Raw genomic sequence first — 20,927 nt, forward strand, 5'->3', positions numbered from 1 at the left:
GTCCCATCACTTCATGGGAAATAGATGGGGAAACAGTGGAAACAGTGTCAGACTTCATTTTTTTGGGCTCCAAAATCACTGTAGATGGTGACTGCAGCCATGAAAGTAAAAGACGCTTACTCCTTGGAAGGAAAATTATGACCAACCTAGATAGCATATTCAAAAGCAGAGACATTACTTTGCCAACAAAGGTTCGTCTAGTCAAGGCTATGGTTTTTCCTGTGGTCATGTATGGATGTGAGAGTTGGACTGTGAAGAAAGCTGAGTGCCGAAGAATTGATGCTTTTGAACTGTGGTGTTGGAGAAGACTCTTTTGAGAGTCCCTTGGACCACAAGGAGATCCAACCAGTCCATTCTGAAGGAGATCAGCCCTGGGATTTCTTTGGAAGGAATGATGCCGAAGCTGAAACTGCAGTACTTTGGCCACCTCATGTGAAGAGTTGACTCATTGGAAAAGACTCTGATGCTGGGAGGGATTGGGGGCAGGAGGAGAAGGGGACGACAGAGGATGAGATGTCCGGATGGTATCACTGACTCAATGGACGTGAGTCTGGGTGAACTCTGGGAGTTGGTGATGGACAGGGAGGCCTGGCGTGCTGTGATTCATGGGGTCGCAAAGAGTCAGACACGACTGAGTGACTGAACTGAACTGAGACCCTATCCCAAGTACACTCACATTAGGGGTTAGGGCTTCAATATATGAACTAGAGGAAGGATGCAGTTCTGTCCTTAAAGAGTCCCTTGTCCTTCTTCATAAGCTCATTTCCTACCATCCTTTCCCTCTAAGAGCTGTGTGCTTCAGCTGTACTATGTCCCCAGGATTCTCCCCCACAGCGCCAGGTGCTGTGATGCTTCATATATTTGTATGAGCTGTCTACTTGTCTAGAGAGAAATTTTCTTTCCATTTCCCAAAGAGAAGTTTCTAATCATCTTCAGGACTCTCCCCTTTATCTGCTCCCTCGCTTTCCCTGTCACCCTCCTGCCTCTCTCCAGGTGCTCCTATATACAGTGGTGAGCATGTTTCTTCCTTATTCCCATAGCTCTTCATAGGTGTACCACAGTGCTTATGACTTTGTCATGAGACTGTTTGTCCATTTTGCCTTGAGAATTTTATCTTCCTCAGAGTCAGAGTTGTGTCATACTTAGGCTTATATTCCTTCTTTGCCTGGCAATGATAAGGAATCAATATTGTTTTCTTAAATGTTTTTTTTTTTTACAAAAAATTATCTGTGAATAAATGAATATTTTTCAAAATTAAAGATTTGATCCTAAATATATGATAAAGTAGATAAGGTTACAGTATTAATGAAGTACAGGGTACAGAATGATGTTGCCTATTATTGAGATACTTCATACTCTATTTCTAGGATTAAATGACTTCTCAAAACAAAGGAATCATTGGTTCATATATGAATCAATGATTTTGTGTGATTTCTTTTTGTTTTGTTTTTTTTAATCTCAAAAGAAAAATTGTGTTGTGAGCTTATTGAAAGGAAAACTTACTTAGAAGGCATTTAATACAGGAAAATGAGAGCCATGAAATCCAAGGGAACCACCAGAAAGATTATAAAGTACACAGCAAAACATTGCTTGAGAACCACTCAGCTACATCCCTTTAAACTTATCTTTTATAAAACTCACAACAACCTGTGAGGTAGGGAATATTTATTCCCACTTTTTTATAAAAGAGGATGCTAAAGTTCAGTCGCTCAGTCATGTCCGACTCTGAGACCCCATGAATCACAGCACGCCAGGCCTCCCTGTCCATCACCAACTCCCAGAGTTCACCCAGACTCACGTCCATTAAGTCAGTGATGCCGTCCGGCCATCTCATCCTCTGTCGTCCCCTTCTCCTCCTGCCCCCAATCCCTCCCAGCATCAGAGTCTTTTCCAATGAGTCAACTCTTCACATGAGGTGGCCAAAGTACTGGAGTTTCAGCTTCAGCATCATTTCTTCCAAAGAAATCCCAGGGCTGATCTCCTTCAGAATGGACTGGTTGGATCTCCTTGTGGTCCAAGGGACTCTCAAGAGTCTTCTCCAACACCACAGTTCAAAAGCATCAATTCTTCGGCACTCAGCTTTCTTCACAGTCCAACTCTCACATCCATACATGACCACAGGAAAAACCATAGCCTTGACTAGACGAACCTTTGTTGGCAAAGTAATGTCTCTGCTTTTGAATATGCTATCTAGGTTGGTCATAACTTTCCTTCCAAGGAGTAAGCATCTTTTACTTTCATGGCTGCAGTCACCATCTACAGTGATTTTGGAGCCCAAAAAAATGAAGTCTGACACTGTTTCCACTGTTTCCCCATCTATTTCCCATGAAGTGATGGGACCGGATGCCATGATCTTCGTTTTCTGAATGTTGAGCTTTAAGCCAACTTTTTCACTCTCCACTTTCACTTTCATCAAGAGGCTTTTGAGTTCCTCTTCACTTTCTGCCATAAGGGTGGTATCATCTGCATATCTGAGGTTATTGATATTTCTCCCGGCAATCTTGATTCCAGCTTGTGTTTCTTCTAGTCCAGCGTTTCTCATGATGTACTCTGCATATAAGTTAAATAAGCAGGGTGACAATATACAGCCTTGACATACTCCTTTTCCTATTTGGAACCAGTCTATTGTTCTATGTCCAGTTCTAACTGTTGCTTCCTGACCTGCATATAGATTTCTCAATAGGCAGATCAGGTTGTCTGGTATTCCCATCTCTTTCAGAATTTTCCACAGTTTATTGTGATCCACACAGTCAAAGGCTTTGGCATAGTCAATAAAGCAGAAATAGATGTTTTTCTGAAACTCTCTTGCTTTGTCCATGATCCAGCAGATGTTGGCAATTTGATCTCTGGTTTCTCTGCCTTTTCTAAAGCCAGCTTGAACATCAGGAAGTTCACGGTTCACATATTGCTGAAGCCTGGCTTGGAGAATTTTGAGCATTACTTTACTAGCGTGTGAGATGAGTGCAATTGTGCGGTAGTTTGAGCATTCTTTGGCATTGCCTTTCTTTGGGATTGGAATGAAAACAGACCTTTTCCAGTCCTGTGGCCTAAGAATGCTAAAGCTTTAGCTGAGGATTCTAAAGCTCAGGAAGAAAACACCAGGTAGCTAATGAGGGAAGTTAAATATCAAAACCTGGGTCTTCTAATGAAAGGTTGTTGTTGAATCACGCGAATACACCAGGATTCTTGGCCCCCGGAGGAGAAGAATTCAATCCGCGGCCAGAGAAGAGGCTTGATCGCTCAGAGCTTTTGTGTAATAAAGTTTTATTGAAGTATAAAGGAGATAGAGAAAGCTTCTGACATAGGCATCAGAAGGGGGCAGAAAGAGTACCCCCCTGCTAGTCTTTAGCTGGATGTTATATAGTCACTAGCAGTTTGTTAATGAAAGAAAGGAATGTCTTAAAATTCAGAATGGCACCAGGCCCCTCACCCATTATAAGATGCATTTTGGGATAATCTTGGCACCAAATGGTTTATCCTGGGCCATAAAATGATTAACTTGAATCTTGAAGAAGGGCAGACCACCATACAAATAGTTTCATTTACAGAGATTAGGGGAACAATATCCATACTGGTTTGTCAAGTAGGTTCTGGGCCAAGAGGCCGAACCGACGTGGAGACAGAGTTTGGGGTAAAGGCATAGTACATTAGCATAGCTTAAGACAAACATTTCCATAAGAAAAAGGCATTGGTTATCTCTAGGCTCAAGAATAGCTAACTTCAGGCAAAGCCGGGTGTCATTATGGCAACACAATATTTTAAGAGAAACATCCCTTTAAATTTGTATAGAGAAGGAAAAAATATTGCTAGTTTGTTTCCTCCTGCCGCTTAAGAGAGATAAAAATGTCTGACACTTGCAGGCTATTTCCTCTATTTGGAGACCCCTGGCCTTCCTGCCTGTTACCCTCTCACTAACAAAGCCTAGTGTACTTTATCTCACTTCATGGTGTAACATTGTTAGGTTAATGATGAAAGAAACTGGCTTTCCCCCTTTGCCTGGCATTGGTATATAGTGTCTCTTTGCCAGGGTGCAGTACGCACAAAAGTAGTGGCAAGGGCACACTGAATTAGGCATGCCTGGATATGACTAGTGGACTGTAATTTGTATAAATTTTCTGGGGGGACAGTTTTCAGTGTGAAATTTGTAACCTTAAATTTATACCCTTTAACCCCTTCTAATTCCCCTTCTAAGTATATAAGGATTTGTGCAAATTGTTGACAAGAATATTCTTTAGAGACCTTTCGATAATAGCAAAGAGAAAAAAACAATTCACATGTCAGCCAGAGGGCTGTTTGTACGAATGATGGGATATCTGTGAGAGGCAGCACCATCATATCGTTGTTCAGATCTTAGTTTTGAAAGGCTTTAGAAATCTTTTTTGGGGGGAACGGGGGGATCTTTTGGAAATCCTATTTTACCATATATTTATTTTATAAAAACATAATCAGTATTATAAATCTGGAATTCTCTTTCATTCCATTTCCCTGTAGGAAACAGAAGACACATTCAAAATAGGATAGCTGTTGGAGCATTGTTGTTCAGTGGCTAAGTTATATCTGACTCTTTGCGACCCCATGGACTGCAGCACTGCAGGCTTCCCTGTCCTTCACTGTTTCCGGAAGTTTGCTCAAGTTCATGTCCATTGAGTCAGTGATCCTATAACTATCCCATCTTTTGCAACCCTCTTCTCCTTTTTCTTTCAATCTTTCCCAACATCAGGGTCTTTTCCAGTGAACCTGCTATTCACATCAGGTGGCCAAAGTGTCGGAGTCCTTCGGATGAATATTCAAAGTTGATTTCCTTTAGGATTGACTGGTTGATCTCCTTGCAGGGACTCTCAAGAGTCTTCTCCAAAATTACAATTCAAATGCATCAATTCTTCAGTGTTCAGCTTTCTTTATGGTCCAACTCTCACATCCATACATGACTGCTGGGAAAACCATAGGTTTGATTATATGGACCTTTGTTGGACAAGTGCTGTCTCTACTTTTTAATATGCTGTCTAGGTTTGTCACAGCTTTCCTTCCAAGAAGCAAGCATCTTCCAATTTCATGGCTATAGTCACCATCCACAGTGACTTTGGAGCCCTAGAAAAGAAAATCTGTCACTGCTTCTACCTTTTCCTCTTCTATTTGCCTTGAAGTGATGGGACCAGATGCCATAATCTTACTTTTTTGAATGTTGAGTTTTAAGCCAGCCTTTCACTCTCCTGTTTCACTCTCATCAAGAGGTTCTTTAGTTCCTCTTCGTTTTCTGCCATTAGAGTGGTATCATCTGTATGTCTAAGGTTGTTGATATTTCTCCCAGCAATCTTGATTCCAGCTTGTGCTTCATCCAGCCCATCATTACACATGATGTACTCTGCATATAAGTTAAATAAATATACAGCCTTGTTGACTGTATATATATTGACTGTGACAATATACAGCCTTGTTGTACTCATTTCCCAGTTTTGAACCAGTCAGTTGTTCTATGTAAGGTTCTAATTGTTGCTTCTTGACCCAAATACAGGTTTCTCAGGAGACAGGTAAGGTGGTCTGGTATTCCTATCTCTCGATAAATTTTCCAGTTTGTTGTGATCCACACAGTCAAAGGCTTTAGCGTAGTCAGTGAAGCAGAAGTTGATATTTTTCTGAAATTCCTTTGCTTTCTTTATGATCCAGTGAATGTTGGCAGTTTGATCTTTGATTCCTCTGCCTTTTCTAAATCCAGCTGTACATCTGGAAGTTCTTGATACACATACTGCTAAAGCCTAGCTTGAAGAATTTTGAGCATAACCTTACTAACATGGGAAATGAGTGCAATTGCCCAGTAGTTTGAAAATTCTTCAGCATTGCCCTTCTTTAGGATTGGAATGAAAACTGAGCTTTTCCAGTCCTGTGGCTACTGCTGAGTTTCCACATTTGCTGGCATACTGAGTGCAGCAAAAAGATGTAAGTGCAGCGAAGATGTAAGCAGGTTAGTAGCACAAGGCTGTATGTTCTCACCCTGTTTATTTAACTTATATGGAAAGAACATCATGCAAAATGCCAGACTGGATGAATCACAAGCTGGAATCAAGACTGCAGGGAGAAATATCAATAACCTCAGATATGCAGACACCACCACCCTAACGGCAGAAAACAAAAAGGAATGACAGAGGCTCTTGACGAAGATGAAAGAGGAAAGTGAAGAGGCTGGCTTAACACTCAGCGTTCAAAAAACTAAAATCATGGCATCTGGTCCCATCATTTCATGGCAAAATCACTGTGGATAGTGTCTGCAACCATGAAATTAAAAGATTCTGCTTGGAAGAAAAACTATGACAAACCTAGACGGTGTATTACAAAGCAGAGACATCACTTGGCTGACAAAGGTCTGTATAGTCAAACCTATGGTCTTTCCAGTAGACATGTACAAATGTGAAATTTGAACCATAAAGAAGAGAGCATCAAAGAATTGATGCCTTCAAATTGTGGTGCTGGAGAAGACTCTTGAGAGTCCCTTGGACTGCAAGGAGATCAAACAAGTCAATCCTAAAGGAATCAACCCTGAATATTCATTGGGAGGACTGATGCTGAAGTTCCAATACTTTGGCCACCTGATGGGAAGAGCTGACTCACTGGAAAAGACCCTGATGCTGAAAAAGATTGAAGGCAAAAGGAGAAGAGGGTGGCAGAGGATGAGATGGTTGGATTGTATCACCAACTCAATGAACATAAATTTGAGCAAACTCCAGGAGATAGTGGAGGACAGGGAAACCTTGCAACCATGGGGTCGCAAAGAGAATGACTTAAAGCACTGAACAAAAACAATGCATTTTATAGGAAAACCGCAAGGAATAATGCAGTATTTTGGGACTAGAAACAGTTTGGGCTGTTGTCACCTGAAGGGCCCCAGGACAGGGAGAGTCATTGAGAGAGGGCCACCTTGAGAGGAACTGTGACCTTCAGTAGAAGAATGCAGCCTACCAAAGGCAACCTCTGCAAGAATAAATATTAATATCTGCATCTGCTCTCTTCTGTCCCTTTCATCTGCCTGGGCTCACCACCAACCCAACTCAACTAGAAGCTAGAGGCAACATCAGACTTCTAGGGCAGAACATGGTAGAGAAGAGTGGACTCTGGTTCTGGAAAGGAAATGGAAGACATTTAGGCTATATCAACTGAGCACATATATTTTGAGAGCCTACAATGCACAAAGCACTATGATTGGAGTGTCCATATTGCTATGAAAAAGCAGTCTCTGCTCTCAGAGAGCAATGAGAAGCCAGGATAATTGAACAAAACAAACAATCCCACAAATTATTGCAACAAAGAGTGTTTTATTATGGTAGGGAATGTATGGTATGCCATGGGAAACCACATCTAGAGGGAATGAAGGGATCCCCAAAGGAAGCGATTGTTAAACTGAGACCTGAAAGAGGAATCAAAGTTACCTGTGTGAAGGAATAGGTAGGAAGAGAGTTTTTGTAGCAGACCATCAATAGCCTGTGCCAAAGTTTTAAGGTCAGAGGCTGTGTACGTACTGAAAACTGTTGAACATTCTAGCAATTTTCATCAAATATTTTTGAAGTGTAGGTTTCAGTGAGCCAAGTACTATGCAGTAAGTTCCCTAAGGCAGCTTTGTTGAACAGAGAGAGAGAATGAAGAGGAGACTGGGGCTTGTGGCAGAAGAGTAATGGAGGGTCTTATGTAATGTGTTAATGAATAATGTTCTTTATTGTTTGGGATGTAGAATAGTTTTAAATATAATAAGTGACTTATTGAAATGCACATTTCTAGAAAGCTTTCTCAACCTGCAGTGCAACTAGTGGGACGAGGCAGCAAAACTGAGATAAGAAAGCTAATTTAATTTCTGTTGCTAGTGATGGTGTTCTAAATGGGCAACAGCAGTGTGGACTGAGACACATGGACGGGTCCAGGAAAGACTTGCGATGTAGAATCAACAGGGTGTCTTAATTGGTAAGAGGTTGTGAAAGGAGGAGTCTCAAGGTTTCTGTCTTGAGCATCTGTATAGATGATGTGTTAGTTGCTAAGCCGGGTCCAACTCTTGAGACCCCATGGACTGTAGCCTGCCAAGCTCCTCTGTCCATGGATTCTCCAGGCAAGAATACTGGAGTGGAGAATACCATTCTCTTCTCCAAGGGATCTTCCCGACTCAGGGATCAAACCAGGGTCTCCTGCATTGCAGGCAGATTCTTTACTGTTTGAGCTACCAGAGAATCCCTGTTTATTGACCAACACAGAGTAGTGAATAAGAGCATCTTCAAAAGGGGTGGAGAAAACTAGTTCAGTTTTGGATTTGTTCAAGCTGCAATGTTTGTTAGTTGCATCATTTATGTAGATTTGAAGATCAACAAAAGGGTCTGGTCTAGAGGTAGAGGACTGGCATTTATATCCACAGACAAAAGAAAGGGAGGAAATATAGTACAATAAGGGCAGTCATCTTGGAGTGGTGGCATTGTGCGTGGTTTTTATTTTCTTTATGCCTTCCTGTTGGAGAAGAAAATGGCAACCCGCTCCAGTATTCTTGCCTGGAAAATTCCATGGACAGAGAAGCCTGGCAGGCTACAGTCTATGGGGTCGCGAAGAGTTGACCACGACCTAGTGACTGAGCACATGCCTTCCTATATTTTTTAAATGTTCTGCAGCATACATGTTTTGCTTTTTTAAACACCATTTTTAATGATTGTATGCTGAAAGTGAAAGTGAAGTTACTCAGTCGTGTCTGACTCTTTGCAACCCCATGGACTGTAGCCCATCCGGCCCCTCTGTTCATAGAATTCTCCAGGCAAGGATACTGGAGTGGATTGCCATTTCCTTCTCCAGGGGATCTTCCCAACCCAGTTATCGAACCTAGATCGCCCACATTGCAGGCAGATGCTTTACCATCTGAGCCACCAGGGAAGCTTTTCCTTCTCCAGGGGAATCTTCCCAACCCAGGGATCAAACCCAGGTCTCCCACATTGCAGGCAGATTCCTTACCAGCTGAGCCACAAGGGAGGCCCAAGAATACTGGAGTGGGTAGCCTATCCCTTCTCCAGTGGTTCTTCCCAACCCAGGAATCGAACCATGGTCTCCTGCATTGCAGGCGGATTCTTTACCAACTGAGCTATCAGGGAAGCCCAATTGTATGCTAGTTTAATATTTATTACATGAAGAAGGTTTTAAAAAGTACTTCTATTGGAGATGTGAAGCATCTGAAAATGTTCTTCGGTGAAGGGTAACAGAAATAAAAGTTAAAAAGTTTTCCCTAGACCTGCTTCGTTTTATTTTATTACAAAAGGTACGTCATCATTGTTTACTTTACATCGTCGAATTTGTATTGTTGAATTGTCGTTATCATTCTTCCCCTGTAACTACTCATAACCAGTCTCATTCTCTGCAGATAGCTACTATTAACCACATGCAGTGTTTCAGTCTATTCCTTTTATAGCTGTCAATCTTTCTGAATACTTAGAGTAGTCCACAGTATAAATATATCATAATTTATCTAAACATTTCCCTGTTTTTGGATATTGAAATTACTTTCACTTTTGCCATCACAGAAGATGCTTCAGTGAACCTCGTTGTATGTGTATCTTTGTAAATTTGGGGCCATATTTAAATAGGATATATTTGTAATGGAACTTCTAAGTCAAAGAATAATTGCATTTGAATTTTTATTCAGTCAGTTCAGTTTAGTTGCTCAGTAGTGTCTGAATCTTTGCGACCTCATGAACCACAAAATGCCAGGCCTTCCTGTCCATCACCAACTCCCGCAGTTTACCCAGACCCATGTCCATTGAGTCAGTGATGCCATCCAACCATCTCATCCTGTCGTCCCCTTCTCCTTCTGCCCTCAATCTTTCCCAGCATCATGGTCTTTTCAAATTAGTCAGCTCTTCGCATCAGGTGGCCAAAGTATTGGAGTTTCAGCTTCAGCATCGGTCCTTCCAATGAACACCCAGGACTGATCTCCTTTAGGATGGACTGGTTGGATCTCATTGCAGTCCAAGGAACTCAAGAGTCTTCTCCAACACCACAGTTCAAAAGCATCAATTCTTCTGCGCTCAGCTTCTTTATAGTCCAACTCTCACATCCATACATGACTACTGGAAAAACCATAGCCTTAAAGTAATGTCTTTGCTTTTTAATATGCTATCTAGGTTGGTCATAACTTTCCTTCCAAGGAGTAAGCATCTTATTAGATAGTGTAAAACTTCTCTCCAAAAGGCCATGGAAATTTCCCTATAACAAATCATAAAGCTCTTTTAATTCTGAAGGTAAGAAAAGAGAAAAATCTACCTTGTCTAATTTGTATTTTATTGGTGAGGTTGAAAACTCAGTGCTTTTTTATTGAATACAATATTATATATTACAGGTGTACAATATAGTAATTCACAGTTTTTAGAGGTTGTACTCCATTTATAAAATATTTGCTTAATTTCTCATGTTGTATGTGTGATATCCTTTTTTAATTTTTTTTATTTTATATTGAATATAGTTCACTTACAACATTGTGTTAGTTTCAGGTGTACAGTAAAGTGATTCAGCTACATACGTATGCATGTATCTATTCTTTTTCTATATAAGTTATTAAAGAGTATCGAGTAGAGTTCCCTGTGCTCCACCCTTAGGTCCTTGTTGATTATTTTATATACAGTAGTATGTGTATGTTAATCCTAGCCTTCTAATTTACCCCTTACCCTCACCTTTCCCCTTTGGTAACCACAAGTTTGTTTTCTAAGTCTGAGTCTATTTCTGTTTTGTAAATAAGTTGGTTTGTATCATTTTTCTAGATTCCACATGTGAGCAATATCATATGATGTTTGTCTTTGACTTCAGTTAGTATGATAGGTCCCTCCATATTGCTGCAAGTGGCATCATTTCGTTCTTTTGTATTATTCCATTGTGTGTGTGTATATCTGTGTGTGTGTGTGTGTGCTCGGTTGCACAGTCATGTCTGACTCTTTGCGTGTATATATATATCATTATCTTTATCCATTCATCTGTCGTTGGACATTTAAGTTGCTTCTGTGTCTTGGCTCTTGTAAACCATGCTGCAATGAACATTGAGGTGCATTTATCTTTTTGAATGAGAGTTTTCTCCAGATACTTGCCAAGGAATGGGATTACCGGATCCAAAAGCTTTCAAGTATAATTAGGTCCTCTTTGTTTATTTTTGTTTTTATTTTTATTACTGTAGGAGGTGGATCCAAAAAGATTTTGCTGCAATTTATGTCAAAGAGTGTTCTGCCTATGTTTCCCTCTTAAAGAGTTTTATGGTATCCATTCTTAAATTTAGGTCTTTAATCCATTTTCAGTTTCTTTCGTGCATGGTGTTAGCGAATGTTCTAATTCCATTCTTTTGCACATAGCTATCCAGTTTTCCCAGCACACTTATGAGGGGACTGTCTTCTCCATTGTACATTCTTGCCTCCTTTGTCACAAATTAACTGGCTGTAAGTGGGTGGGTTTATTTCTGGCCTGTCCATTCTATTCCATTTGACTGTGTGTAATTTTCTGTGAATCAGCAGTTTATGTAATTTGCCCATAAAAGTTTAGGGACTGTTTGTCATTTTCTTATTTGTGAATCCTTTTTTGTAAATTAGATATATTACATCTGTATTACTCTTTTCAATATCTTCTTGGTTTGTGGAATCTTTCATAAAACAGAAGTTACTTAAAATAAGTGTTATCTTTTAAACTTGCAAAACATTCTTATGGAATTCTTATTTAAAAAACATAGAATGTGTATTGTATCACTTAGTTTTTGTTTTACCCTATCATGTTTTATTAATTTAGAACTTTTGAGAGAAAAGAATGGATGAGATTTTCTACTTTCTCTTCTGTTGATGTGTGTGTTGGTAGGGATGGTGGCAAGAGAATTTCCAGAAACATTTATTCCATTCTCTATATTTTCTTTCTTTATCACTGCTCATATTTTTATCCAAGTTTTTATTGAGAGCATACTAAGCACTTAAAACTTGGATAAATATATGAATGTATTAGTTTTAAAATGTCAAATCCTGGAAAATAATTTTATCAACAAAAAATGATTTTCTTTTGAATTTACCTCCTTTATATGACTGGTTGTGTGACATATGTTTATAATTCAGAGCTAGAACTTTGCTTCCACCTAACTCTGTGTATCCTTTACTGCAGTGAGTGACGGATTGGAATTGAGACCAAAATATAAAGGAATTTTGCATTGCTTGACCACCATTTGGAAACTTGATGGACTACGGGGACTTTACCAAGGAGTAACCCCAAATGTGTGGGGTGCAGGTTTATCCTGGGGACTCTACTTTTTTTTGTGAGTAGCTCTGGGAGATTTTACAGTTGTAAATAAAAAGGAATTTTTGTTTTTAATTATTTTTTTAAAAATCAGTTGGTGAAGCAAAATGATCATTTAAGCAGTTTCTCTGACTTCAAGTGTTAGGAAGCATAGAATGCCTTATTAGTCTCATTTTCTGTAAGCTTCAATCATTTATCAGAGGCATTTGGTTTGGGAAAAAGTTCTTAATAGGAAGAAGGTAAAAGGATGAGATGGACACTCTTGCAGAAACCATTTCTGTGAGATGAATCAGGAAGATGGCTTCCCAAAATACATGTGATTCATACTGAAGTTGAAAGAGCAGAAGTGGACAGATCTTGCAGCCCTCATCAGAACATGTATCACAGGACAGTACTTTGGGAAAAGAAAGTCAAAACCAGTGCATGACTGAAAGAGTCTTGAGGCATGTTTCTTCTTATCTCCTGTTTGACCTGCTCCTTCATCTTCAAAGCTTGTTCATTTCCTCACTCCTTTACTGGCATCACGATTTGTTATACCCGCCAGTGGATGCTTACTGAAGAAGCCACAGGCAGTGCCCGTGGCAGCCACATTCAAGTTACTGAGTGTTCAAGGGTGAGGAAACAAAGCGTTATAACCCTGAGGTGGAGGAGCGTGTGCTGCCCTGAGCTTGCCTCTTATGCTTGAAACTGAATCCATGAATGGGGAGGCTTTTGTTTAATACATGGCATTTTAGGGAAACATCAGTTCAGTTCAGTTACTCAGTTGTGTCCAACTCTTTGTGACCCCGTGAACTGCAGCATGCCAGGCCTCCCTGTCCATCACCAACTCCCGGAGTTCACTCAAACTCATGTCCATTTAGTCAGTGATGCCATCCAACCATCTCATCCTCTGTCATCCCCTTCTCCTCTCGCCTTCAATCTTTCCCAGCATCAGGGTCTTTTCAAATGAGTCAACTCTTCGTATCAGGTGGCCAAAGCATTAGAGTTTCAGCTTCAACATCAGACCTTCCAATGAGCATTCAGGACTGATTTCCTTTAGGATGGACTGGTTGGATCTCCTTGCAGTCCAAGGGACTCTCAGGAGACTTCTCCAGCACCACAGTTCAAAAGCATCAATTCTTTGGTGCTCAGCTTTCTCACAGTCATACATGACCACTGGAAAAACCATAGCCTTGACTAGACGGACCTTTGTTGGCAAAGTAATGTCTCTGGTTTTTAACATGCTGTCTAGGTTGGTCATAACTTTTCTTCCAAAGAGCAAGTGTATTTATGTCTCATGGCTGCAGTCACCATCTGCGGTGATTTTGGAGCCCCAGAAAATAAAGTTAGCCACTGTTTCCACTGTTTCTCCTGGTATATTTGCCTTTTCCTCTTTTGTGTCCTGTAGTTTACCTTATCTCTTATAATCTTATGGCAGTATCCAAACCAACCTTAAAATGTTTTGTAAGTGAACGCAAAATAAAAACCAGCCTTAATATTGTTTAAATATTTTTCTTATTTTCAGTTGTAAGGAATGCTTAGATGGGTGAAACCGTATGTATAAAATTTATTGTGTTAATAACTTTAGAGTTGTGTGGATTCTTTAAACAGTTTGTAAGGGCAAGCCATGTAAGGTTTAATGTGTTGAAATCATCATATAATAAAACAATATACTTGTTTTATGATGAAATGGATTGGTCAAGTTTGGAAAGATTTATTTAGTTGAAGTCGTCTTCCTGGAAGAAGATAGAAATTGGAGTTAGAGAAAAAAGGAGATTGATAACTCCCTTAACTTAGAAGTATTTTGTGGCTGTTTTCTGCCAAGTAAAGCAGAAATGTCAGTGTTTCATTCAAGTGTGGCTAAACTAACCAGGTCTTCCCATCCACTTCCCATCACTTTACTCATGCTCCTGTTTCCCCATACCGGTTTCTCCATACTTGGCTGCACCTGTTTCTCCATACCTGGCTCAGTGCTGCCTCCTCCACAGAGCCTTCTCTGATCAGTAGTAATTTCTGAATCTCTCATGATATCATCTGTGTTTTCTTTTGTTACGATTAACAGTTGAGTGTGTGGTGAAAATATTTTACATATGTATCGCCAGCCTTCCATATTTGTGGGGAGAGATGGTGTTGTCTTCCAGTAAACCCATTATTTGAGAAAGGTCTAATTTTGTAGTTGGAGTATGCATTGACTTCTACTTTTTGGATATTGTTAAATTACCCACAGTTGAAAATGGTATTTCCTGCTTTGTGACTCCCATTCAAATATTTATCCAGGTGTTTTTGTTTTATTCTTCCAGTTACAATGCCATCAAGTCATATAAGACAGAAGGCAGAGCTGAACGGTTAGAGGCAACAGAATATCTCATCTCAGCTGCTGAAGCTGGTAAGGTGGTGTGTGAAATATAAAACATCAGCTTCCAACTTGGTGTTCACTTTTGTTCTTTATTTGCCTTTTTCCCTGTGAACATCTGAGTTTAAATATGCTCCTCTAACTATGCTAATCAGTTATCACATGAAATTTCTTAGAAGGCAGGTATACTCATGGATTACCCTGAGTAGATTTCAAGAATTTTACTTAGCACAAAGGATATAACATTTAGAGTGCTTATGACTCTGATTTAAGATGATTTGATAGAGTGTTCTTCAATTAAAGTATGATTTCAATCTTCAAATTAAACAATTTAGTAGCCTTGTTTAATTGCCTCATGTATGTATAATATTCAGACTTATGGGGGTGCTCAGGGGTTGTACCTACACCTGTAAGATGTGGTCCCTTAGGCACAGGGTTAATGAATGGGACTTAGGAGTCCTGCTTTGACACCTTGATATCTTGGTGGTTTGGGGGTTGGCGGGGGGAGTAGGAACATCATGTCACGCCACGCAGTCTGTGAGCACTTAGTTCCCCCACCAGGTGTAAAAGCGCTGAGTCCTAATCACTGGACCACCAGGAAATTTCCCCACCCTGGTTTCTTAATGTTTACTGAATGTTTACTAAAATTTTTAAATTTTAGATTTATTTTTTAATTGAAGGGTAATTGCTCTACAGAATTTTGTTGGTTTCTGCCAAACCTCAACTTGAATCAGCCATAGGTATACACAGGTCCCCTCCCTCTTGAACCTCCCTTCCTTGTTTACTGATTGATTTTTTATGGCAAGAATTATCTTGCTCATTTTTGAATACCTAACTGCTGTCAGAGACCTAAGTCACATAGGACTCAATATTTGTTGAATAAAGAACTACTTAGGAAATGCAGCAAATGAGAAACTAAACCAGATTATTTATTTATTTATAAACTTGTCACTTTCTGTAAAGAATGTAAATATTACTTTTGTCTTTATGTAGTTGGGTTTGAGGGAAGATTGTGGTGCAGTTGAGGTGGGTATATGTGTACACATGCACAGACGGCTGAGATGCTGGTTTCCTGGTCCTTTTCCCCAGGCTTCAGTCCCTCTGGCTTGTACTGTGTCCTCCTCTTAAGCGTCTGTATCTCTTCATCAGCGTCTGCTTCCCAGGACCTCCATCCATTCTCCACACCTGGTTTAGGAGCCAGGACATCTTTGTTGTCCTCACACCTCTCAAAGGGAGTGTTTTACATTTTATCTCCTTTTAAATTTACTTCTAACTACATGGAGGACTTTTTAAGACCACCAAAAACTATGTCTATCCATTTGTTAACCCTAGGTCTGTGCCTCAGAAACCACATCTTATACTTGTAGGCACCACCCCCAAGCACCCTACATTCTTTATATAAACAGACTGTTCTTAATTCGGATTGTCAGAAGTGAGAAAGTATCTGTATGCTGAGTAATAATAGTATTTAAATCTGATTTCAGGAGCCATGACCCTCTGCATCACCAACCCACTATGGGTAACAAAAACTCGCCTTATGTTACAGTACGATAGTGTTGTTAATGCTTCACAGCGGCAATATAAAGGAATGTTTGATACGCTTGTGAAAATATATAAGTATGAAGGTGTGCGTGGATTGTATAAGGTAATAAATTATCATCAACATATTTCTAAATAGCTGACAATTGTAATTTCCCTTGGCTCTGTTGTCTGAGTTCTGAATGACCTGTCAGTCAGTTCAGTCACTCAGTCGTGTCCGACTCTTTGCGACCCCATGAATTGGAGCACGCCAGGCCTCCCTGTCCATCACCAACTTCTGGAGTTTACCCAAACTCATGTCCATCAAGTCGGTGATGCATCCAGCCGTCTCATCCTCTGTTATCCCCTTCTCCTCCTCCCCCAATCCCTCCCAGCATCAGGGTCTTTTCCAGTGAGTCAGCTCTTCACATCAGGTGGCCAAAGTATTGGAGTTTCAGCTTTAGCATCAGTCCTTTCAATGAACACTCAGGACTGATCTCCTTTAGGATGGACTGGTTGGATCTCCTTGCAGTCCAAGGGACTCTCAAGAGTCTTCTCCAACACCACAGTTCAAAAGCATCAATTGTTCGGCGCTCAGCTTTCTTCACAGTCCAACTCTCACATCCATACATGACCAATGGAAAAACCAAAGCCTTGACTAGACGGACCTTTGTTGGCAAAGTAATGTCTCTGCTTTTGAATATGCTATCTAGGTTGGTCATAATGACCTGTAATCAGTCCTGAGAAGAAGCCAAATTTGGGCAAAGAACAATTTATGAAAACTGAAGTCTGCATTGAAATTGTACTTTAAACCATTGTCCTCATTACCAAAAGTAGTATCATGACACTGGTGGGTGAGAAGCACTGTCTAAAACTTTGAATAACCATTTCTCTAAGTCACACGTTGAGGTCACCCGTTCCTTACTCCCCTCCCGGTAAGCTGTGGTCCTTTGGAAACTTGGTTAGTTTAGCCTTTTTTTCTTTATCTTTTTTAGGGGTTTATTCCTGGGTTGTTTGGAACATCACATGGTGCCCTTCAGTTTATGGCATATGAATTATTGAAGTTGAAATACAACCAACATATCAATAGATTACCAGAAGCACAATTGGTAAGATGAATTTGAAAAAAAAAAAAAAATTGGTATTTACTTTTATGGGCATTTAATAGATGGAAATTTTATCATGCTTAGTAGTATTGCTATGATAATGAGTACCAACTCGGCCACTAATTTAATTTATAGCTAAATACTTTATAGGCTAATGACACATAAATGTTAAAAATAGAGCAGATAAATGTTAAAAACAGAGTTTGTGTTAAGAGAGGAAACCAGTTTTCACTTATGGATCCACTTCAGTGTTTTCCCATTTTATTTTTAAAGAAATTCCATCTAAAAAAAAAATGTCTTATATTGTCATTTTAGAGCACAGTAGAATATATATCGGTTGCAGCACTATCCAAAATATTTGCTGTGGCAGCAACATACCCTTACCAGGTTATAAGAGCTCGTCTGCAAGATCAGCACATGTTTTACAATGGTGTATTGGATGTTATGACAAAGACATGGAGGTAAGAGCACGTGTATGTTAGAATGGCTCTTAGGAGGTACCTTATAAATCTTAAACTATCCAACTGACGTTAGTTTTATAGCAAAGACCATGTCTGTGGTGAAGACATGGCTGATGGCTCCTTCCTGAACATATCCCATTTACTACGTGAGACTTGACTTCATTTGTAAAATTTGAATTTCTGTGTTAACAGAGTTGTTTATAAAAATCAAATGAGATATGTGAAAGTGCTTTGACAAATTAAATTTTAGGTGTTGTAAACTATTTGGATGGCATTGAGCATAGGGAGTCATAAAAAAACCTAATTTAATATAATTAAGAAGGCTCCACATCTCTACTGGTATCAGGACTTTTGCAAGTAACTTGTTTCTGTATGTGGAAGAGATGCTTGGTCTTCAGTATGGGAATCCTTAAACTGTTATAGGTAGACATCCCCATGTTTCTTTTTAATTCTAAAAGGTCAGAACAGAATATTCAGCATTTCAATTCAGTTCACTTCAGTAAATCTGTATTGAGAACCTAAGTGAAAAGTTTCAAGGCCGTATTCCAACCATAGGCATGAAGGAAATAAAGTTTTATTTTTGTGTGTGCTGTTTTTAGTATTGTCTAGATACCCCACATCCAAGGTAAGAGAAACCCAAGTAAGATGGTAGGTGTTGCAAGAGGGCATCAGAGGGCAGACATACTGAAACCATAATCACAGAAAACTAGTCAATCTAATCACACTAGGACCACAGCCTTGTCTAACTCAATGAAATTAAGCCATGCCCTGTGGGGCCACCCAAGACAGGCGGGCATGGTGGAGAGGTCTGACAGAATGTGGTCCACTGGAGAAGGGAATGGCAAACCACTTCAGTATTCTTGCCTTGAGAACCCCATGAACAGTATGAAAAGGCAAAATGATAGGATACTGAAAGAGGAGCTCCCCAGGTTGGTAGGTGCCCAATATGCTACTGGAGATTGGTGGAGAAATAACTCCAGAAAGAATGAAGGGATGGAGCCAAAGCTGGGAGGAATTGGGGGCAGGAGGAAAAGGGGGCAACAGAGGATGAGGGGGCTGGATGGCATCACCAACTCGATGGACGTGAGTTTGAGTGAACTCTGGGAGTTGGTGATGGACAGGGAGGCCTGGCATGCTACGATTCATAGGGTCGCAAGGAGTCGGACACGACTGAGCAACTGAACTGAACTGAGCATTTATTTATGAAATGTTTAATGCTTGTGTTAGATCAGTTAATACTCCTATATGTTCATATACTTAAAGGCATCTGGAAGATGGTTATGATTAAAGCGCTTTTTAGTTCATCTTGAGGTGTCCCTGCCCTCTCTTCCTCATTCCCACAAAAGGCATGTAAGCCCTACGAATGGTTCATAAACTGTTACTTCAGGACATTGAAAACATGAACTCAAATCCCAGAGGTTTGAATGCTGGCTCTGCGCCCTGTCTGCTAAACTTCTGTGTCTTCAGACTAGTTCTGTAGGAAATTAAGTGTGTATGTGTGTGTGTATATATATATATATATTTTTTTTTTCTTTTTCCCTCTCTCTCTAAAGGAAAGAAGGCATCAGTGGATTTTACAAAGGGATTGCCCCCAATTTGATTCGAGTGACTCCAGCCTGCTGTATTACCTTTGTGGTATATGAAAATGTCTCACATTTTTTACTTGGCCTTAGAAAAGACGACATAAACTAAGAGAAGATAATTACATCTGCCCAAGGCAGCAACATGCTCCTTTGTATTTGAGACATAAAACTCAGAAGATTACTGCACAGCAACATGGCTCGTAATCAAACTTGGTGTATAATCGTTAGAAGTCACAGAACAGCTCAGTCTTCACTATGTTTTTCTGCTTTTGCCTTCCCCATGGATATGGGACTTGGCTACCTCTCCCTGAAATGGCTGCCAGCAACATAACAGTAAAATTGACACCAAGTGGAGAATTTCGCAAATTTTCTCTGTTTCATTGTCCAAGTAGAAGCTGATTTGCAGCATTTGCTGGATGGATTTGAAGAATGCACTGCTTTTTCTGAACTCATTTGCCTGGATTGGCTTTAAAAATCAACCTCTGTGCAATAGCAAGAAAATGGCCTCTTAAAAGATGTCATTGACATTTGAAGAGTAAATTAAACGTTAAAGATTTACTGTGAAAGATATTCCCCAAATCCTGACCATTTTTGAATTGGGAAAGTTTGGTGGGGGGAAAATAAATCCTCCATAAATGTGCTTTAGTTTTAATTCAGCTGGAATGCATTTGAAGTTTGAAAAATTCAAGAAGTTATATACTTCTTGTACTTTGAGAAATATCTGACTTGTGTTGTCATTCCATCACTACTTTTTTCCCAGAGGCTGGTTTCATAATTTAAAATGTAATTCTGGATCCCCCTATTATTTTTTGGCATAGATACTTACTGTCTTTTTATTTATAAAATCAGAACAAAATCGGGCAATATCAGCCGTTATTTAGCCTTCCTGACCATAAATCAGTAGCTAATAGATAAACTTATATAGATACTAGATGATTGGGGGTATATTTGTTGACAAACTGAAAATGAAAAGTTTTAACTTTCACTTCAGATTTCAGATGTGTGGTTTCAGATCCCAAATAATTGATCAATCTACATTGGTTGCTCAAAGTCAGGTTTAATACAGATTACTCTAAAAGCCATTCTTGATTTTGAGTTATTGTAATTGTCTATAAATATAAAGGCCTCTGCCCCAAAAGGATGCCAGAATGATCCAAATGTCAACAAATATACCCTCAATCATCTAGTATCTATATAAGGGGACCTATTAGCTACTCCAGTAAGTAATTTTTATTTACATATGAATGCTTTTTTGCACTACCATCTATTTGTTGTAAATAAAATATTGTGGTTTTCAAAGCCATATTTAAATGGTTCTTGGAAAAGAGGTCTATTTTTTATATTTTAAAAATGGCTTTGTTTTAAAAATAAAGATGAAATGATCAGTACTTAGTTGTATTTACTTTGTTATATGCAGAGAAATGCATTATAAATGTGATGTATTTTCCTACTTTTGAATTAAACTATAATTCATACAAAATCCTGATAGTAATCCCTGTATGGAAAGACAAGTTGGATTGGCATTTGGGATTTTAGAGGTAGTGTCATTTGAATGCCTCCTGTGTACCCCTAAATTAATAAGGCATAATTCCTGTTCTCTAAGGGCATACAGACTTGCAGGATGAATCAGCATTAAACAACTACAGTTCTAGATTAAGAACATGGA

At 39.5% G+C, this 20,927-nt stretch overlaps 1 protein-coding gene across 1 annotated transcript in view; it reads left to right on the forward strand.

Annotated features, from left to right (window-relative positions):
* Positions 1 to 20,675, forward strand: part of SLC25A32 (solute carrier family 25 (mitochondrial folate carrier), member 32) — a 32,700-nt gene extending 12,025 nt beyond the window's left edge. The window contains exons 2-7 of the mRNA XM_010863492.1: positions 12,130 to 12,280; positions 14,541 to 14,626; positions 16,078 to 16,238; positions 17,107 to 17,220; positions 17,533 to 17,678; positions 19,232 to 20,675. Of these exons, the coding sequence (XP_010861794.1) occupies positions 12,130 to 12,280; positions 14,541 to 14,626; positions 16,078 to 16,238; positions 17,107 to 17,220; positions 17,533 to 17,678; positions 19,232 to 19,370 (797 nt within the window). The 3' untranslated portion in view covers positions 19,371 to 20,675. The remainder of the gene's footprint in view (positions 1 to 12,129; positions 12,281 to 14,540; positions 14,627 to 16,077; positions 16,239 to 17,106; positions 17,221 to 17,532; positions 17,679 to 19,231) is intronic.
* Positions 20,676 to 20,927: the final 252 nt, after the last annotated feature.

Source organism: Bison bison, unplaced genomic scaffold (assembly GCF_000754665.1).
Source record: "Bison bison bison isolate TAMUID 2011002044 unplaced genomic scaffold, Bison_UMD1.0 scf7180017864491, whole genome shotgun sequence".
Classification (NCBI taxonomy): domain Eukaryota; kingdom Metazoa; phylum Chordata; class Mammalia; order Artiodactyla; family Bovidae; genus Bison; species Bison bison.